At 42.9% G+C, this 21,861-nt stretch overlaps 1 protein-coding gene across 4 annotated transcripts in view; it reads left to right on the top strand.

The window, feature by feature from the left end:
• The first annotated feature begins 178 nt into the window (after positions 1-178).
• Positions 179-21,861, top strand: part of LOC110507317 (protein IWS1 homolog) — a 26,710-nt gene continuing 5,027 nt past the window's right edge. Inside the window, exons 1-12 of one of the 4 annotated variants that reach the window (XM_036965826.1) lie at positions 179-379; positions 1,522-1,607; positions 3,977-4,976; positions 5,903-5,965; positions 6,320-6,521; positions 8,580-8,637; positions 10,207-10,322; positions 10,416-10,566; positions 10,650-10,732; positions 19,794-19,923; positions 20,026-20,143; positions 20,464-20,575. In XM_036965826.1, the coding sequence (XP_036821721.1) occupies positions 1,581-1,607; positions 3,977-4,976; positions 5,903-5,965; positions 6,320-6,521; positions 8,580-8,637; positions 10,207-10,322; positions 10,416-10,566; positions 10,650-10,732; positions 19,794-19,923; positions 20,026-20,143; positions 20,464-20,575 (2,060 nt within the window). In that variant the 5' untranslated portion in view covers positions 179-379; positions 1,522-1,580. Of the gene's footprint in view, positions 380-545; positions 977-1,521; positions 1,608-3,976; positions 4,977-5,902; positions 5,966-6,319; positions 6,522-8,579; positions 8,638-10,206; positions 10,323-10,415; positions 10,567-10,649; positions 10,733-19,793; positions 19,924-20,025; positions 20,144-20,463; positions 20,576-21,861 lie in introns of those variants that run through there. The other 3 variants (XM_036965825.1, XM_036965824.1, XM_021587233.2) reach the window with 3 other exon arrangements.

Raw genomic sequence — 21,861 nt, 5'->3', positions numbered from 1 at the left:
TTTTTTTGAGCAGTGTATATTGAAAGCATGGAGTGCTTCCACACAGGAAGTTCCAGGCACTTGTAGAATATATACCAAGGTGCACTGAAACTGTTCTGGCTGCTTGTGGTGTCTCAACGCCCTATAAGGTGTTGGTGTTTCCGTTATTTTGGCAGTTACCTGTAGCAGCAAATGGGAAAATGGGACCGCTGGAAAAGGGAATAAATATAACATTGCGGATGAAGTTTGGAATGATACAATTTCATGTGTACAACATCTAGACCTGCATCACTATACTGAGAGATTTGCCGTTTCTAAAATGACGTTTTGATGTGTTTTGTTCATGTTTTTTTCAGGGCCCCTAATACAACACAACGAGGGTGAGGCAGTGCTGTTTGGGGTATGTTTCTCTAAAACATGTGAAATCTCAAGAAAGGTGTCTGGACCCTATTTACATTTAAAAAAAGAGAGATTTGGTTATAAAAAGAAAACTTTTCCTTTAATGTAAGGTAGCCTACTGTACAACAAGTCTCGAAGAATTTATAAATACATGCGCATAAGACTACGTCATTCGAAGAGCGACCTAAACTGAACGCATGAGCATATGACGGCGCCAGTCCTTTGACCCCATTTTGGACATCGCAGGACTGTTTTATACAGCTACTTGCTAATGTTGATCAATTAGCTATTGCTTTAATTTGTTGACCGGCCAGAGACACTATCATTGCTGGCTAGCTTCCCGACTCATCTGCCCAGAAGGTCTTATTTCCTTAGCTGGATCGTGACATTGTTCAAGTTGTGGTTGCTAACTAGCTAGCAGCAGGGCCCATTTTCGATGCAGATTGCTTGTTTCGGGAAACTTGCATTTTCTCGTTGACTCAATTACCACAGATACAATTGATTATTCGCCGAGCCTAGGTACTGAGTTGATTGTCCATAGTGTCCTTCGGACAAATGGATGGCGAAGAGGACGAATTCTTCTCCGGGAACCACTCTGGTAAGACCTACTTTGATCCCGGCTCGGCGCAGAATACTGTAGCTTTCTAACGTTAGCCTAAGGAAGTACATTATAATATTATTTTAAACATTAAAATACATTTTACAGCAGGTTTTACAATACATTAAGTGTGTGCCCTCTGGCCACTCGGGTGGTATGTCTTGTGGGGTATGCATGGGTGTCAGAGCTGTGTGTTAGTAGTTTAAACAGACAGCTCGGTGCATTCCTCTTGTCAACACTTCTTACAAAAACAAGTAGTGATGAAGTAAATATTTCCTCTACTTTGAGCCATGAGAGATTGACATGCGTATTATTAATGTTAGCTCTCCGTATACATTTAAGGGTCAGCTGTAATTTTCCCAAGTCCCTATATGGCACCTGACCACACAACTGGGCAGTAGTCCAGCTGTGACAAAACGAGGGTTACTGTTGCATCATTGTTATTGTGTGCACGGTCCTCATGCCCGTTGTATATGATACTAATATTTGTAAACATTAATTCTGGAATGCCAAAAAAAAGTGTTGGTTATGTCCTGGTCCTGTAGATGGTGGTGGCACCCCGGTACAGGACGAACATGCTCCTGGTTCGGATGGGGAAGAGGAGATGAGGAATGAGCCACGCCACTCTGAGGTAAGGGGATAGTTATCTAAGCAAGACGTTAAGATAACCAGTATGGTGGTCAAGCCCTCTTGATTTCCAGACCATCTTGCACATACCGATTTTAACATTTAAAAATAAATATACAGTACCAGTCAAAAGTTGACTATTTTCTACATTGTAGAATAATAGTGAAGACATAAACTATGAAATAACACATATGGAATCATGTAGTAACCAAAAAAGTGTTAAACAAATAAAATATATTTTATATTTGAGATGATTCAAAGGCGTCACCCTTGATGACAGCTTTGCACACTCTTGGCATTCTCTTAACCCGCTTCACCTGGAATGCTTTTCCAACAGTCTTGAAGGAGTTTCCACATATGCTGATTACTTTTTGGCTGCTTTTCCTTCACTCTGTGGTCCAACTCATCCCAAACCATCTCAATTGGGTTGAGGTCATGTGATTGTGGATGCCAAGTCATCTAATGCTGCATTCCATTAGTCTTCTTCTTGGTCAAATAGCCTTTACACAGCCTGGAGGTGTGTTTCAAAATCAAATCAAATTTTATTGGTCACATACACATGGTTAGCAGATGTTATTGAGTGTAGCAAAAAGCTTGTGCTTCTAAGTTCTGACAGTGCAGCAATATCTAACATGTAATTTAACAATTCCACAACTACCTAATACACACATCTAAGTAAAGGAATGGAATAAGAATATGTACATATAAATATATGGATGAGCAATGACCGAGCTGCATAGGCAAGATGCAATAGATTGTATAAAATACAGTATATCCATATGAGATGAGTAATGCAAGATGCGTAAACATTATTAAAGTGACTAGTGATCCATTTGTTGAAGTGGCCAATGATTTCGAGTCTGTATGTAGGCAGCAGCCTTTCTGTGTCAATGATGGCTGTTTAACAGTCTAATGGCCTTGAGATAGGTGTTTTTTAGTCTCAGGCCCAGCTTTGATGCACCGCCTTCTGGGTGGTAGCGGGGTGAAGAGGCAGTGGCTCGGGTGGTTGTTGTCCTTGAAGATCTTTTTGGCCTTCCTGTGACATCGGATGCTGTAGGTGTCCTGGTGGGCAGGTAGTTTGCTCCCGGTGATGCGTTGTGCAGACCCCACCACCCTCTGGCGAGCCTTGCGGTTGTGGACGGTGCAGTTGCTGTTCCAGGCGGTACAAAAAAGTTTGATGGTTTTAGGTGACAAGCCAAATTTCTATAGCCTTCTGAGGTTGAAGAGGCGCTGTTGCGCCTTGACCACACTGCCTGTGTGGGTGGACCATTTCAGTTTGTCCGTGATGTGTACGCCGAGGAACTAAACTTTCCACCTTCTCCACGGCTGTCCCGTTGATGTGGATAGGGGGGTGCTCCCTTTGCTGTTACCCGAAGTCCATAATCATCTCCTTTGTTTTGTTAACATTGAGTTTGAGGTTGTTTTGCTGGCACCACACTCCAATTGCCCTCACCTCCTCCCTGTAGGCTGTCACGTCATTGTTGGTAATCAAGCCTACTACTGTTGTGTCGTCTGTTGGAGGCGTGCATGGCCCCAGTGTTGAGGATCAACAAAGTGGAGATGTTGTTTCCTACCTTCAACGCCTGGGGGCAGCCCGTCAGGAAGTCCAGGACCTGTTGAAAAACAAATGACAGTCCCACTAAGCGCAAACCAGATGGGATGGCGTATCGCTGTGGTAGCCATGCTGGTTAAGTGTGCCTTGAATTCAAAATAAATCACTGACCGTGTCACCAGCAAAGCACCCCACACCACCTCCTCCATGCTTCACGGTAGAAACCACACATGTGTACATCATCTGTTCACCTACTCTGCGTCTCACAAATACACGACAGTTAGAACCAAAAATCTCAATATTTTTAGCTAGTCACACCTGTTAATTAAAATGCATTCCAGGTGACTACCTCATGAAGCTGGTTGTGGGAATGTGCAAAGTTGTCATTAAGGCAAAGGGTGGCTACTTGTAGTAAACAAAAAAGTGTGAGATTCTTCATGATTCCATATGTGTTATTTCATAGTTTTGAAGTCTTCACTATTATTCTACAATGTAGAAAATGGTAAAAAATAAAGAAAAACCCTTGAATGAGTAGGTGTGTCCAAACCATTGACTGGTACTGTAATATCCCACGGCTCTATGCTGACCGTTTTTGGAAAGAAAAATGTAGGCTCACACAGAAATTTAGGAGCACAATGAAAAATTAGGTAATAATTGACACAAAATAATAATAATTTTTCTAGGGCCACTAAATAAAAATTTCAGGTCGAACAGCAAAATATTTAGGGACATATGTAAGTAAAATGGTCACACTAGATCCTTGTATCCATTCCTAACTGTAGAATTATAAAGCATTTTATATTTCTGTTTTTTTTATTCAGGATGAGAATAATGATGGTGAGGGAGCTGCTCAGGCCATGGAGACAAACGGCGTGGCCAGCGGGTCAGGCAACAGGTGCCCCGAACGGGCGGACAGGGACTCTGACGGGGAGGCCCCTGGGCCTGCAGACAGAGATAACAAGGAGTCCCCGCCCAAACGCGGAGGCAGCACCTCCGACATGGAAGAGTCCCCGCCCAAACGCGGGGGCAGCACCTCCGACATAGAGGAGTCCCCTCCCAAACACGGAGGCAGCACCTCCGACATAGAGGAGTCCCCTCCCAAACGCAGAGGCAGCACCTCCGACATAGAGGAGTCCCCTCCCAAACGCGGAGGCAGCACCTCCGACATAGAGGAGTCCCCTCCCAAACGCGGAGGCAGCACCTCCGACATAGAGGAGTCCCCTCCCAAACGCGGAGGCAGCACCTCCGACATAGAGGAGTCCCCGCCCAAACGCGGAGGCAGCACCTCCGACATAGAGGAGTCCCCGCCCAAACGCGGAGGCAGCACCTCCGACATAGAGGAGTCCCCGCCCAAACGCGGAGGCAGCACCTCCGACATAGAGGAGTCCCCGCCCAAACGGGGAGGCAGCACCTCCGACATGGAGGAGTCCCCGCCCAAACGGGGAGGCAGCACCTCCGACATGGTGGAGTCCCCGCCCAAACGCGGAGGCAGCACCTCCGACATGGAGGAGAAAGAAACCAAACGGGATGCAGCCGGGAGCGACTCTGAGAACGAGAATCGGCCCCCATCCCCAGCCCGGAGCAGACACTCGTCTGCACGCAGTGACTCTGAGATTGAGGCGCCCAAACACAAAGCGCAGATAGAGTCTGATGGAGAGGAGGGCGGCAAGAATAAAGGGAAGTGGAAGGCTGTAATGCACTCCGACAGTGAGGATGAGGTGGAGGCTCGGCCAGCGAAAGCAGCTGCAGGCAGTGACCAGGAGAAGGAGAGTCCCGCAAAACTGGTGGGGGAAGTTAGTGAGGATGACGACGAGATGCCAAGTAGGTGCAATTTACATCAGAGTTGACTCTTGATAAGTGCACAATCTACTGATCCCTATTCAAATATATTTTCTATTCACTTGCTCTAGATATCGACATGTTCTGGTTTAGTACACACATTCATACTACAACAGTTCCATGTTATTGTTTAAACCAGGGTTCCCAAACTTTTTATAGTCCTGTACCCCTTCAAACATTCAACCTCCAGCTGCATACCAGGGTCAGTGCACTCTCAAATGTTGTTTTTTGCCATCATTGTAAGCCTGCCAAACACAGTATACGATACATTTATTAAACATAAGAATGAGTGTGAGTTTTTGTCACCACCCGGCTTGTGGGAAGTGACAAAGAGCTCTTATAGGACCAGGGCACAAATAATAATATAATAATCAATAATTTTGCTCTTTATTTAGCCATCTTACACATAAAACCTTATTTGTTCAATCATTTTTTTTAAATAACCACTGGTAAATGAGAAGGGAGTGCATCCTTGAATGGATGCACATAACTCTGCAATGTCGGGTTGTATTGGAGAGTCTCAGTCTTAAATCATTTCCCGCACACAGTCTGACTATTTAGTTTTCATGCTAGTGAGGGCTGAGAATCCACTCTCACATAGGTACGTGGTTGCAAAGGGCATCAGTGTCTTAACAGCACGATTTGCCAAGGCAGGATACTGAGCGCAGCCCTATCCAGAAATCTGGCAGTGGCTTCTGATTTAAATTCAATTTTCACAGAACTGCTTGTTGAAATTTCGATGAGGCTCTCTTGTTCAGATATCGGTAAGTGGACTGGAGGCAGGGCAAGAAAGGGATAACGAATCCAGTTGTATTTGTTGTCTGTTTCGGGAGAGTGAAATCAAATACTAAATACTTTTTTGCCCCACTGTATGTTAATGTGATTTTGATGTCTATGTACTGTTACAGTGAAGAGGAAGAAAGCCATCCTGTCAGACAGTGAAGGTGAGGAGGAGAAAGCTGACGAACCAGGTAATATGACAGACCGGCAGCTGGGCATGTGCAGTTGGGTGGCTCTAGTCAAAAGTAATGTACTGTATGGGGAATAGGTTGCCATTTATGAGGCACACCTTATCTTGAAGTCTGATAGTTAGCTAGTGTGTGGCGATTAAGGCTGCATCTTAAATTACCCTTTATTTCCTACATAGTGTACACTGTAGTGTGTTAGGTGTGTGGTTTTTTTTATTGACATGCTCTGTTGGCTGGGTCTCCCTTGTAAAAGTGGTCTTCTGACCTCAATTGGACTTCATGGTTAAATCATGTAAAATAGTTTTTGTCAGAGCCGTGGGGCTGAGGATGATAATAATGGTGGTGACTCTTCCTCAGTGGTGAAGAAGAGCCGCGCCGTGTCTGACGATGACAACTCCGACAGTGACGCAGGCTCGGAGGCGCCCGACAAAACCATGGCCAAACTGCGGGAACTGGGATCAGAAAGCGAAGACGAGGATGATGGACAGAAGGTGGAAGGAGGGAAGAAGGACGAGAAAACACTGTTTGGTAGCGACAGCGATTCAGGCGACGAGGAAGAGTAAGTATTCCGATCCCCCTCTCCCCCACACACACTCCCTTTTAGTTTGAGTTATGATTTTCCTTACACAAATGATATTTTTGTTTACTTTCGTTTTTATCCGATTTGAGATTCTTTCTGTAATGAAAGTAGTAGTATTTTTATTGTGGAACTTGACATGAATTCAATCAAATGCTTTGTGAACAACGGGTGTAGACTAACAGTGAAATGGTTCCTTATGGGTCCTTTTCCAACAATAGAGTTAGAGATAGATTGATATTGAAATGGTGACAAAAGGAATAAATACTTAGTGAATAACAATGAGTAAAAATAAGTTACAATTGCCGGGTCAATGTGCTGTGGTATGAAGTAGCTATGTACAGTGCATTTGGAAAGTATTCAGACCCCTTGACATTTACCTTACAGCCTTTTTCTAAAATGGATGAACATTTTTTTCCCCCTCATCAATCTACCAACAATGCCCCATAATGACAAAGCAAAAACAGTAAAAAATATATATAAAAAAAAAAGTTTTATTTTTTAAATAAATTAAACTGAAATATTACATTTACATAACTATTCAGACCCTTTACTCAGTACTTTGTTGAAGCACCTTTGGCAGCGATTACAGCTTTGAGTCTTATTGGGTATGACGCTACAAGCTTGGCACAATTGTATTCGAGGAGTTTCTCCCATTCTTTTCTGCAGATCTTCTCAAGCTCTGTCAGGTTGGATGGGGAGGGTCACTGCACAGCTATTTTTAGGTCTCTCCAGAGATGTTCGAACAGGTTCAAGTCCTGGCTCAGGCTGGGCCACTCAAGGACTTTGAGACTTGTTCCCAAGCCACTCCTGTGTAGTCTTGGCTGTGTGCTTAAGGTCGTTGTTCTATTGGAAGGTGAACCTTCGCCTCAATCCTGACTAGTTCCCCCAGTCCCTGCCGCGATAAAACATCCCCACAGCATGATGCTGCCGCCACCGTGCTACACCGTAGGGATAGTGCCAGGTTTCCTCCAGACGTGGCGCTTGGCATTCAGGCCAAAGAGTTCAATGTTGGTTTCACCAGACCAGATAATCTTGTTTCTCATGGTCTGAGAGACCTTTGGAGTTTTGGGCAAAAGGCACCTAAGCAGGCTGTCATGTGCCTTTTACTGAGGAGTGGCTTCTGTCTGGCCACTCTACCATAAAAGCCTGATTGGTGGAGTGCTGCAGAGATGGTTGTCCTTCTGGGAGGTTCTCCCATCTCCGTAGAGCTGAAGCTCTGTCAGAGTGACTATCGGGTTCTTGGTCACCTCCCTGACCAAGGCCCTTCTCCCCGATTATTCCGTTTGGCTGGGCGGCCAGCTCTTGGAAGAGGTTTGGTGGTTCCAAACTTCCTCCATTTAAGAATGATGGAGGCCACTGTGTTCTTGGGGACCTTCAATGCTGCAGACATTTTTCGGTGCCCTTCCTCAGATCTGTGAGACAATCCTGTCTCGGAGCTCTACGGACAATTCCTTCGACCTCATGGCTTGATTTTTGCTCTTACATGCACTGTCAACTGTGGGACCTTATATAGACAGGTGGGCCTTTCCAAATCATGTCCAATACATTTTATTTACCCCCGGTGGACACCAATCAAGTTGTAGAAACACCAAGGATGATCAATGGAAACAGGATGCACCTAAACTTAATTAAGACTCATAGCAAAGGTTCTGAATACTATTTTTGCTTTGTCATTGTGTGTAGAATGATGAGGAAAAAATGTATTTAGTCCATTTTAGAATTTTTTTAACCTTTATTTTACCTGGCAAGTCAGTTAAGAACAAATTCTTATTTTCAATGACGGCCTAGGAGTGGGTTAACTGCCTCTTCAGGGGCAGAACGACAGATTTGTACCTTGTCAGCTCGGGGGTTTGAACTTACAACCTTCCGGTTACTAGCCCAACGCTCTAACCACTAGGCTACCCTGCCGCCCCAGAATGAGGCTGTAACGTAACAAAATGTGGAAAAGTGAAGGGGTCTGAATACTTTCCGAATGCACTGTATGTACTGAAAGGATGTGTGTGTTGTAGTCAGTATGGTATGCTCTCTCTCGAATAGGAAAATGATTGCAGACATTTTTGGTGACTCTGGCGATGAAGAGGGGGAAGAGTTTACGGTGAGTTGTACAAATCAAATTTTATTCGACACATGCTTCATGAACAACAGTGAAATGCTTACTTATGGTATCTTCCCATCAATGCAGAGAGAAAGAAAATAGAGAAATAATAGCAAAGTCATTATATACACAGTGAGTAAAGATAACTTGGCTATATACATGGGGTGCCAGTACCAAGTCCATGTGCAGGAGGAGTATGAGGTAGATACAGTGCCTTCCGAAAGTAGTCAAACTCCTTGACATTTTGTTGTTACAAGATGGGATTAAAATGGATAGATTTATTTATTTTGAATCTACACAAAATACTCTGACAAAGTGAAAGAAATTATATATTTTTAAAGAATATTGAGAAATAAAATACAGTGTCTCTTAGAGCTTTGCACACCTGGATTGTACAATATTTGCCTGTTTTGTTTTTTAAACTCTTATTGTTGATCATTACTAGACAGCCATGTTCAAATCTTGCCATAGATTTTCAAACTAATTAAAGTCAAACCGGTAACTATACCACTCAGGAACATTTGTCATCTTGGTAAGAAACTCCAGTGTAAATTTGGCCTTGTGTTTTAAGTTATTGTCCTGCTGAAAGGTGAATTTGTCTCCAAGTGTCTGTTGGAAAGCAGACTGAACTATATTTTTTTGTAGGATTTTGTCTGTGCTTAGCGCTATAATGTTTATTTTCATCCCCCCTAAAAAACTCCCTAGTCCTTGCCGATGAAGAGCATACCCATAACATGATGCAGCCACCACCATGCTTGAAAGTATGTAGATTGGTACTCAGTGATGTTAGATTTGCCCCAAACATAATGCTTTGTATTCAGGACAAAGCGTCTTTGTAGTGATTGGGTGTATTGATACACCATCCAAAGTATAATTTATAACTGACATGCACTGTCAACTGTGGGAATTTTTATATAGACAGGTGTGCCTTTCCAAATCCAATTCATAGAATTTACCACAGGTAGACACCAATCAAGTTGTAGAAACTTCTCAAGGATTATCAACAGAAACAGGGTGCACCTGAGTAAAAAGAGTCAGAATATTTATGTGAATAAGGTATTTCTGTTTTTAGCTAATAAATGGGCAAAAGTGTATTTAAAAAAAAATGTTTTTGCTTTGTCATTATGGGGTATTGTGTGTAGATTGAGTTTTATTTGAATCCATTTTAGAATAAGGCTGTAACAAAAAGTGAAGTGGTCTGAATACTTTCCCGAATGCACAGTAAGTTTGGTTGAAGATTGGAGCAAGCCTTTAAAAACACTTAGAATTCATTTGTTGCCAGCCTGGGGTCATGCATTCCCCATAAAACACATTTACCCTAGAACCTTTATTATTCAGTAACATCAAATACCGGCATAACGTCAAACGTGAAAAGGTCAAACTACCATATCCAGTCCTTTCAGATCTGTGAACACCAAGGGTCGGTTTCCCAATCATAAATCAAGTTTAATGTGTCTGGGAAACCGCCCCCAAAGGTTTAGGGACTCTCGGGAATTGTCTAAACACCGAAACTATACCGCATCTGATTCAAGTTCCCTACGGCTGACTTTGTTTTTTCTGCACCAATAGGGTTTCAATCAGGAGGATCTGGAGGGGGATAAGAGCCAATCTCAGGCCTCTGCGAAAAAAGCAATGGCAGATGACTCTGACTCTGATGAGGGCGTGGACAGGGGTGGTGGCCAAGAGTGAGTATCTCAATGTTTTCAATCAGTCGATTTCCACTTGCCACTATACTTTCATTCTATAGTGGAAGCATGGCTGACTCTGTTTCTATTCAGCACCAGTTTCATGTCGGACTTCGACGTGATGCTGGCTCGTAAGAAGGCCCAGAGCGGGAAGCGCCGACGGAACCGCGACGGGGGAACGTTCATCAGTGATGCTGATGACGTGGTCAGCGCTATGATCACCAAGATGACAGAAGCTGCAGAGGTGATGTTCTGGCCCCAAAATGTGTGTTCTGTCATAGGTCTTCACAATGCTTGTGTGGGTGTACCATTCTATGTGATTTACAGGAGGACAGAACACTGAACGCTCAGAAGAAGCCAGCGTTAAAAAAGCTGACCCTCCTCCCCACTGTAGTTATGCACCTAAAAAAGTGAGTTCATCCATGGCTCTCAATACTACCACAAGCCTAGTCTATAGACACTGAGTGTAGAAAACATTAGCAACACTGGCTCTTTCCATGACAGACTGACCAGGTGAAAGCTATGATCCTTTATCGATGTCACTTGTTAATTCCACCTCAATCTGTAGATCAGGGGTTCTTAAACTTTTTCAGCCTGGAACCCAAATGAGAAATTCTCATTTCCTGAGACCCAAGCTTAGGAACGTATTAAACTATACGTAAATATTGGTACATTTCATTGCCCTTATGCATAAAACAAATGCAATGTAGCCAAAAACGAATAACAATGAAATTAAATAGCCATATCCAATAGCTTTTCATGTTTATTTTCCCCCATTTAAAAACTCTTACATATCAGTCTGGGTTGGAACTGTTGCTGTTAAAATTCAATAAATAATTTAAATTCTGAACTGGAACAAACTGATTGATCACATCACACAGATGCATAACAGAACTGACACGCAAGCTTTTTGATAGTGCAACTGTAGAAATTATTGTCGAAAGAAAGTTTAGGTTGGAGCTGTTGCTGTTAAAATAGAAGTCGTAATTTTTATTCTGAACTGGAACAAACTGATTGATCCAGGCTGTATCACATCCTGACGAGATTGGGAGTCCCACAGGCGGCACGCAATTATCCCAGCGTTGACCAGGTTTGGCCGCCATAGGCCATAATTGTAATTAAGAAATAGTTCTTAACTGACTTGCCTAGTTAAATAAAATATAAAATAAAATATTTTAAAAAACAATCACACAGATGTAGACCAGGAAACACACACACACAGTCCTAATGAGGTGTGTGGCTGGTTGACGTTTTCAACAAGCAGGTCTATTCTGGGATCAGTTTTTGACAGTACAACACCGAGGTCATGCTCAGCATTGAGACTGTTTCTGTACGTGTTTAAGTAATCCAGAGTTGAGAACCCTGACTGACATGGGCATGTGGTGCCAAACTTCACCAGAACATGTACTGCTTTCTCAGGCAGACAGGAGACGGCTTCTTGCTGCAGATGAGCAACCCAGAACTGTGTGTGGGTTTGTCTCAAAAAGTATCTGGCTTCAATCAGTTTATTCCAGTTCAGAATAGAAATTATGATTTGTATTTTAACAGCAACAGTTCCAACAATTTATACAGTAAAATGTACAGTAGGCCTGAATGTTTCATCTTCATCTGTACTGTTACTTAGGGTTGCACTTATCAGTAGCTAGTTAGCTTGCTTTGGCTAACGTTAGCTATTAGCTGTGTACAAGGCCAGGGGATTGTTTTAAAGAGAAACTCTCATATACTACTATGAGAGTTAGTATTCCCTTATTTCTGCTCATCATCTGTTTATAGAATGACAATGCCCTGCTAGCTGACTGACTTTTCCACTGTGGAAGCACTTTCCTGAAGCATTCTGCCCTGTTCTGAAATAATTCCCTGGGTACACCGTCACGCTGTGGATGTTTGGTCAGGACGTGTCGTTATAGGAATTTGTTCGTTTTGATTGACTCATTACTAAGCGCTTCCCCGAACAAAAAACATTGAGGGAGCTTCTCGTTATTTCTCGAAGTTTGTGTGAAAGAGGGAGAAACTCTTCGGTGTATTGGCTTTTCATGACGATTGAGCTCAGTCAGAACTTGTAGCATGACACTATTTGATGGCGAGTCTGTGGTTGACAGCGCATCGTCTGCTGCTGAACGACTACGAATCGTCTGCTGCTGAACCACGGCGCATCGCCTGCTGCTGAACCACAACGCTGCAGCGTGTGTCGCGGAGTGATCTTCAACAAAACTCCAGAAAAAAGACCAGGGCATCTTCCTATCGCGCAGCTGCCAAACTGAGCAAAGACCGCAGTTGCACTTGGCCAAATCAATTCCAATAATTCATTAAATAATTATACATTTACTCTGACACATCGCGACCCACCATTAACATACTTTAAGAAAGGCTGTTGTAGTTGAAGGGGAGGAGACGGGTTAAACAATGATTTTTAAGCCTAGAGACAATTGAGACATAGATTGTGTATGTGTGCCATTTAGAGGTTGAATGGGAAGACAAAATATTAAAGTGCCTTTGAATGTGGTATGTTCCAGGCGCACCTGTTTGAGTGTGTCAAGAACTGCAATGCTGCTGTGTTTTCCATGCCCACAGTTTCCTGTTGGTGTCAAGGCTAGCCCACCACCCAAAGGACATCCAGCTTTAGATACCTTGTAGAGTCCATTCCCAGATGAATTGAGGCTGTTCTGAGGGGAAAGGGGGGGTGCAACTCAATATTTGGAAGGTGTTCCTAATGTTTTGTACACTCTGCGTGTGTGTGTGTGTATTACAGGAGGTTCGTGGCATCTTTAATTAGGGAGGACGGGCTCGTGGTAATGGCTGCAGCAGACTGAGTAGAATAAAATCAGTAAATCAGAAGCGTGGTTTGATGCCATTCCATTCGTTCCGTTCCAGCCATTCTTATGAGCCGTCTCCCCCCTCAGCAACCTCCACTGGTGTGTACAGTACCAGTCAAAAGTTTGGAAACACCTGCTCCTTCAAGGGTTTTTCTTTATTTTCTAGATTGTAGAATAATAATGAAGACAAACTATGAAATAACACATATGGAATCATGTAGTAACCAAAAAAGTGTTTCAAAATCTAAATATATTTTGTTTTGTATTCTTCAAAGAAGCCACCCTTTGCCTTGATGACAGCTTTGCACACTTGGTATTCTCTCAACCAGCTTCATGAGGAATGCTTCAACAGTCTTGAAGGAGTTCCCTCATATGCTCAGCACTTGTTGGCTGCTTTTCTTTCACTCTGCGGTTCAACTCATCTCAAACCATCACAATAGGGTTGAGGTCGGGTGATTGTGGAGGCCAGGTGATCTGATGCAGCACTCCATCACTCTCCTTCGTCAAATAGCCCTTACGCAGCCTGGAGGTGTGTTGGGTCATTGTCCTGTTGAGTTACTGACCATCACACCTCTTCCTCCATGCTTCATGGTGTGAACCACACGTACAGAGATAATCCGTTCACCTACTCTGCGTCTCACAAAGTTGGAAGCAAAAATCTCAAATTTGGACTCATTTCCACCGGTCTAATGTCCATTGCTTGTGTTTCTTGACCCAAACAAGTCTCTTCTTCTTATCGGTGTCCTTTAGTAGTGGTTTCTTTGCAACAATTCGACCATGTTAACTCTAATGAACTTATCCTCTAGAGTAGAGGTAAAGCTGGGTCTTCCTTTCCTGTGGCAGTCCACATGAGACCCAGTTTCACCATAGCGCTTGGTTTTTAAAACTGTTCTTGCAGAAACTTTCAAAGTTCTTGACATTGTTCAGATTGACTGACCATCATGTCTTTAAGTAATGATGGACTGTCGTTTCTCTTTGCTTATTTGGACTGATCCATAATGTGGACTTGGTAAAACACCATCTTCTGTATACCACCCCTACCTTGTCACAACACAACTGATTGGCTCAAATACATTATGAAGTAAAGAAATTACACCAATAAACTTTTAACAAGGCACATTGAATTGAAATCCATTCCAGGTGACTACCTCATGAAGCTGTTTGAGAGAATTCCAAGAGTGTGCAAAGCTGTCACCAAGGCAAACGGTGGCTACTTGAAGAATCTCAAATATAAAATATATTTTGATTCGGGGTAACACTTTCTTACTACATGATTCCATATACCTGTTTCATAGTTTGACTTCACTATTATTCTTCAATGTAGGAAATACAAAAAATAAAATAACCCCTTTTGACTGGTGGTGTGTGTATACACATACAGTGCTTTCGTAAAGTATTCAAACCCCTTGACTTTTTCCACATTTCGTTACGTTAGAGCCTTATTCTAAAACTGCTTAAATTGTTTGCCCCTTCATAAATCTACACACGATACCCCATGATGACAAAGCAAAAACAGGTTTTAGAAATATTTAATAAAAAATAAGTATTCAGACCCTTAACTCAGTACTTTGTTGAAGAACCTTTGGCAGCGATTACAGCCTTGAGTCTTCTTAGCTATAACACTACAAGCATGGCACACCTGTAATTGGGGAGTTTCTCCCATTCTTCTCTGCAGATCCTCTCAAGCTCTGTCAGGTTGGATGGGGAGTGTCGCTGCACAGCTATTTTTAGTGCTCTCCAGAGATGTTCGATCAGGTTCAAGTCCTGCCTGGCTCGGCCACTCAAGGACATTCCAAGACTTGTCCCGAAGCATCTCCTGCATTGTCTTGGCTGTGTGCTTAGGGATGTTGTCCTGTAGGAAGGTGAACCTTTACCCCAGTCTGAGATCCTGTGTGCTCTGGAGCAGGTTTTCATCAAAGATCTCTCTACTTTGCTTCGTTCATCCTTCCTTCCCTCCATCCTGACTAGTCTCCCAGTCCCTGCTGCTGATAAACATCCCCACAGCATGATGCTGCCACCTTTGCTTCATTGTAGGGATGGTGCCAGGTTTCATCCAGACATGACGCATGTCATTCAGGCCATAGAGTTAAATCTTGGCTTCATCAGACCAGATAATCTGGTTTCTAATGGTCTGAGAGACTTTAGGTGCCTTTTGGCATACTCCAAGTGGGACATTTTTGTGTATCCTTCCTCCAATCTGTGCCTCGACTTTCTGAAGGTAGTGTGTGTTTATATACACTACTGTTCAAAAGTTTGGGGTCACTTAGAAATTTTCTTTAAAAAAAAATTGTCCATTAAAATAACATCAAATTGATCAGAAATAGTGTAGACATTGTTAATGTTGTGGCAGCTTCATTAAATAGTACCCGCGAAACACCAGTCTCAACTTCAACAGTGAAGAGGCGACTCCGGGATGCTGGCCTTCAACTGGCAGCTTCATTAAATAGTTTTCAGCTGTGCTAACATAATTGCAAAAGTGTTTTCTAATGATCAATTAGCCTTTTAAAATGACAAACTTGGATTTGCTAACACAATGTGCCATTGGAACACATGATGTGATGGTTGCTGGTAATGGGCCTCTGTATGCCTTTGTAAATATTCCATAAAAAAATCAGCCGTTTCCAGCTACAGTAGTCATTTACAACATTAACTATGTCTACACTGTATTTCTGATCAAAAACAAGGACATTTCTAAGTGACCCCAAACCTTTGAACGGTTGTGTGTGGGGACAATTCTTGATACACAAAGGAAATTGTTCAGCGTGAAGACCCCAGCAGTGTTGCAGATCTTGACACTTAAACAGGTGCGCCTGCAACTTACTACCATACCCCGTTCAAAGGTACTTTAATCTTTTGTCTTGCCCATTCACCCTCTGAGTGGTATACATACGCAATCCATGTCTCAAGGCTTTAAAAAAATATTTCTTTAACCTGTCTTCCTTCCCTTCGTCTCTACTGATTTTGAAGTGGATTTAACAAGAGACATCAACAAGGGATAATAGATTCACCTGGTCAGTCTGTCATGGAAAGAGCAGGTGTTCTTAATGTTTACTGTGTACTTGGTGTGTGTGTATATAGTACCAGTCAAGTTTGGACACCTACTCATTCCAGGGTTTTTCTTTATTTTTTACTCTTTTCTACATTGTAGAATAATATTGAAGACATCAACACTATGAAATAACATATGGAATCATGTAGTAACCAAAAAACTGTTGAACAAATCAAAATATATTTTATATTTGAGATTCCTCAAGTAGCCACACTTTGCCTTGATGACAGCTTTGCACACTTGGCATTCACTCAACCAGCTTCATGAGGTAGTCTCCTGGAATGCATTTCAATTAACAGGTGTGCCTAGTTAAAGTCAATTTGTGGAATGTTTTCCTTAATGAGTTTGAGCCAATCAGTTGTGCTGTGACAAGGTAGGGGTGGTATACAGAAGATAGCCCTATTTGGTTAAAAGACCAAGTCCATATTATGGCAAGAACAGCTCAAATAAGCAAAGGGAAACGACAGTCCATCATTACTTTAAGACATGAAGGTCGTTCAATCTGGAATATTTCAAGAACTTTGAAAGTTTCTTCAAGCGCAGTCACCAAAACCATCAAGCACTATGATGAAACTGGCTCTCATGAGGACCGCCACAGGAAAGGAAGACCTAGAGATCAAATCAAAGTTTATTTGTCACGTGCGCTGAATACAACAGTGAAATGCTTACTTACAGGCTATAACCAATAGTGCAAAAAATGTATTAGGTGAACAATAGGTAGGTGAAGAAATAAAACAACAGTAAAAAAGACAGGCTGTATACAGTAGCAAGGCTATAAAAGTAGTGAGGCTATAAAAGTAGCGAGGCTACATACAGACACCGGTTAGTCGGGCTGATTTGGTGTAGTATGTACATGTAGGTATGGTAAAGTGACTATGCATATATGACGAACAGAGAGTAGCAGCAGCGTAAAAGAGGGGTTGGCGGGTGGTGTGTGGGACACAATGCAGATAGCCCAGTTAGCCAATGTGCGGGAGCAGTGGTTGGTCAGCCCAATTGAGGTAGTATGTACATGAGTGTATAGTTATAGTGACTATGCATATATGATAAACAGAGTAGCAGCAGCGAAAAATAGGGTTTTGGGGGGCACACAATGCAAATAGTCTGGGTAGCCATTTGTTTACCTGTTCAGGAGTCTTATGGCTTGGAGGTAAAAACTGTTGAGAAGCATTTTTGGCACTCTGGTACTGCTTTCCATGCGGTACTAGAGAGAACAGTCTATGACTGGGGTGGCTGGAGTCTTTGACAATTTTTAGGGCCTTCCTCTGACACCGCCTGATGTAGAGGTCCTGGATGGCAGGCAGCTTCGCCCCAGTGATGTACTGGGCCGTACGCACTACCCTTTGTAGTGCCTTGCGGTCAGAGGCTGCGCAATTGCCGTACCAGGCAGTGATGCAACCAGCTCTCGATGTTGTAGCTGTTGGACCTTATGAGGATCTCAGGACCCATGCCAAATCTTTTTAGTTTCCTGAGGGGGAATTGACTTTGTTGTGCCCTCTTCATGACTGTCTTGGTGTGTTTGGACCATTCTAGTTAGTTGTTGATGTGGACACCAAGGAACTTGAAGCTCTCAACCTACTCCACGACAGCCCGGTCGACGAGAATGGGGGGATGCTCGGTCCTCCTTTTCCTGTAGTCCACAATCATCTCCTTAGTCTTGGTTACGTTGAGGGATAGGTTGTTATTCTGGCACCACCCGGCCATGTCTCTGACCTCCTCCCTATTGGCTGTCTCATCGTTGTCGGTGATCTGGCCATGCAGTCGTGGGTGAACAGGGAGTACAGGAGGGGACTGAGCACGCACCCCTGGGGAGCTTCAGTGTTGAGGATCAGCGTGGCAGATGTTGCTACCTACACTCACCACCTGGGGGCGGCCTGTCAGGAAGTCCAGGATCCAGTTGCAGAGGGAGGTGTCTAGTCCCAGGATCCTTAGCTTAGTGATGAGCTTTGAGGGTACTATGAACGCTGAGCTGTAGTCAATGAATAGCATGTATTAGGTGAACAATGGGTAGGTGAAGAAATAAAACAACAGTAAAAAAGACAGGCTGTATACAGTAGCGAGGCTATACAAGTAGTGAGGCTAAAGGTCTTACTCACGTCAGAGTTACCTCTGCTGCAGAAGATAAGTTCATTGGAGTTAACTGAACCTCAGAAATTGCAGCCCTAATAAATGCTTCAGAGTTCATCTAACACTCACGTCTCAACATCAACTGTTCAGAGGTGGCTGTGTGAATCTGGCCTTCATGGTCAAATTGCTGCAAATAAACCATTACTAAAGGACAACAATGATAATAAGAAGAGACTTGCCTGGACAAAGTAACATGTGCAATGGACATTAGACCGGTGGAAATCTGTCCTTCTGGTCTGATGTGTCTAAAATTGAGATTTCTGGTTCCAACCGCTGTGTCTTTGTGAGACGCAGAGTAGGTGAATGGATGATCTCTGCATGTCTGGTTCTCTCTGGGAAGCATGGATATGGTGTGGGGGTGTTTTGCTGGTGACACTGTCTGTGATTTATTTAGAATTCAAGGCACACTTATTCAGCATGGCTACCACAGCGATACGCCATTTCGTCTGGTTTGCGCTTCGTGGGACTATCATTTCCTTTTCAACAGGACAATGACCCAACACCTTACCCAGGCTGTGTAAGGGCTATTTGACCAAGAAGAGTGATTGTAGTGCTGCATCAGATGACCTGGCCTACACAATCATCCGACCTCAACCCAAATTGGGATGAGTTGGACTGCAGAGTGAAGGAATAGCATCCAATAAGTGCTCAGCATATGTGGGAGCTCATTCAAGACTGTGGGAAAAGCATTACAGGTGAAGCTGGTTGAGAGAATGCCAAGAGTGTGCAAAGCCTTTATCAAGGCAAAGGGTGGCTACTTAGAAGAATCTAAAATATAAATGTTTTCTTTAACACTTTTTTTTGGTTACTACATGATTCTATATGTGTTGTTTCATAGTTTTGATGTCTTCACTATTATTCTACAATGTAGAAAATAGTAAAAAATAATTATAAAAAAATCCCATGAATGAGTAGGTGTGTCCAAACTTTTGACTGGTACTGTGTGTGTATATGTGTTTGTATGAGTATATGTGTATGTACAGTTGAAGTCGGAAGTTTACATACACCTTAGCCAAATACATTTAAACTCAGTTTTTCACAATTCCTGAAATTTAATCCTAGTAAAAATTCCCTGTTTTAGGGCAATTAGGATCACCAATTTTATTTTAAAAATGTGAAATTATAGAATAATAGTAGTCATTTATTTCAGCTTTTTTTTCTTGGCTGATTTCTTTTGATTTTCCCATTCTGTCAAGCAAAGAGGCACTGAGTTTGAAGGTAGGCATTGAAATAGGTACACCTCGAATTGTGACACAGTGAATTTGTGGAGTGGTTGATAACGAGTTTTAATGACTCCAACCTCAGTGAATGTAAACTTCCGACTTCAACTGTATGTGTGTGTTTTTTTTATATATATATATATATATATATATATCTCTGACTGAATTTCATTTAAAATGTTGTACCATTGAGTTTACATATAGCACTTAAGTGATTTGGTCTTTTGGATGCATATATGGTCTGACATGTGTGTGCGTTCAGGCAAGACCTTAAGGAGACGTTCATCGACAGCGGGGTGATGTCGGCTATCAAGGAGTGGATCGGCCCGTTGCCAGATAAGAGTCTTCCGGCCCTCAAAATCAGAGAGGATCTCCTCAAGATCCTCCAGGAAGTAAGTGCTAGGGATTCCATTTCTGCAACCCCTGACATCACCATGGTTTTTAATCTTTATAAAGACCTGTGTTTTCAAATGGTTGTCCGTTCTCCCCCCCAGCTCCCCAGTGTGAGTCAGGAGACTCTCAAACACAGCGGGATAGGTCGAGCCGTCATGTTCCTATACAAACACCCCAAGGAGTCGCGCCCCAACAAGGACCTCGCTCTCAAACTCATCAGTAAGTCCCCTACATACCTATACTCAAAAACATATAAAATGTGCATTCAATAATGTGCATTTGGCTGAAGTAATAGCTGACCAGGTATTGTCTGACTGAGTCAAGTAAAGAATGAATTAGGTCATTAGGGTTTTAAAAATTCTCTAATTTTCACTCAACTGTTTCATAGTGTTGTTTTTTCCCCAAGTTCCAGCAGCTTCTAGTTAGCATGTAGCAATGGGACACGGCCCCTCTGTAGAGATTTGTGTAGAGGTTTGTTTATTTGAGTGTTGGTGTTATTGCTCAAGTATTTGGTATTGCTACTTCCTGTGTCTGTACAGATGAGTGGTCCAGGCCCATCTTTGGCCTGACATCTAACTACAAGGGCATGACGCGCGAGGAGAGACAACAGAGAGACCTCGACCAGCAAATGCCGCAAAAAAGACGCCTCAGGTAAATGTGCGCGCACACACACCGGGGTTTCCGTTAGGACATTGTGGAGCTGGAAAACGTGACCAGAAAGATTTTTTACATTTGTTCTGAACCTACAGTGCCTCCGGAAAGTATTCAGACACCTTGACTTTTTCCACATTTTGTTACGTTACAGCCTTATTCTAAAATGGATTTAAAAAAGAAACAATCCTCAGCACCCCATAATGACAAAGCGAAAACAGTTTTTTAAAGAAACTTTTGCAAATTTATTACAAACAAAAAAACGGATACCTTAATTAGATAAGTATTCAGACCTTTGATATGAAACTCGAAATTGAGGTCAGGTGCATCCTGTTTCCATTGGTCATCCTTGAAATATTTCAACAACTTGATTGAAGTCCACCTGTGGTAAATTAAGTTGATTGGACATTGTTTGGAAAGGCACACACCTGTCTATATAAGGTCCCACAGTTGAGCCCACAGTTTTGTCAGAGCAAAAACCAAGCCATGAGGTTCAAGTAATTGTTCCTAGAGCTCCGAGACAGGATTGTATCAAGGCACAGATCTGGGGAAGGGTTCCAAAACATTTCTCCAGCATTGAAGGTCCCCAAGAACACAGTGGCCTCCATCATTCTTAAATGGAAGAAATTTGGAACCACCAAGACTCTTCCTCGTACTGGCTGCCTGGCCAAACTGAGCAATCAGGGGAGAAGGGAGGTGACCAGGAACTTGATGGTCACTCTGACAGAGCTCTAGAGTGCCTCTGTGTTTGCCAAAAGGCACCTAAAGACTGACCTTAAGAAACTAGATTCTCTGGTCTGACGAAACCAAGATTGAACTATTTCGCCTGAATGCCAAGCGTCTGGAGGAAACCTGGCACCATCCCTATGGTACAGCATGGTGGTAGCAGCATCATGCTGAGATGTTTTTTAGTAGCAGGGTCTCGGAGACTAGTCAGGATCGAGGAAAAGATGAACGGAGCAACGTACATAAAGCTCCTTGATGAAAACCTGCTCCAGAGCGCTCAGGACCTCAAGCTGCGGTGAAAGTTCACCTTCCAACAGGACAACGACCCTAAGCTACACAGCCAAGACGACGCAGGAGTGTGGCCCAGCCAGAGCCCGTACTTGAACCCAATCGATCATCTCTGGAGAGACCTGAAAATAGCTGCCCCATCCAACTTGACAGAGCTTGAGAGGATCTGTGGAGAAGAATGTGAGAAATTCTCCAAATACAGATGTGCCAAGCTTATAGCATCATACTAAAGGCTGTAATCACTTCCAGATGTGCTGGAACAAAGTACTGAG

The sequence above is a fragment of the Oncorhynchus mykiss genome, chromosome 27 (assembly GCF_013265735.2).
Source record: "Oncorhynchus mykiss isolate Arlee chromosome 27, USDA_OmykA_1.1, whole genome shotgun sequence".
In the NCBI taxonomy this organism is placed as follows: Eukaryota; Metazoa; Chordata; class Actinopteri; order Salmoniformes; family Salmonidae; genus Oncorhynchus; species Oncorhynchus mykiss.
The sequence above is the reverse complement of the archived record's forward strand: the minus strand, read 5'-3'. Positions and strand labels throughout refer to the sequence as shown.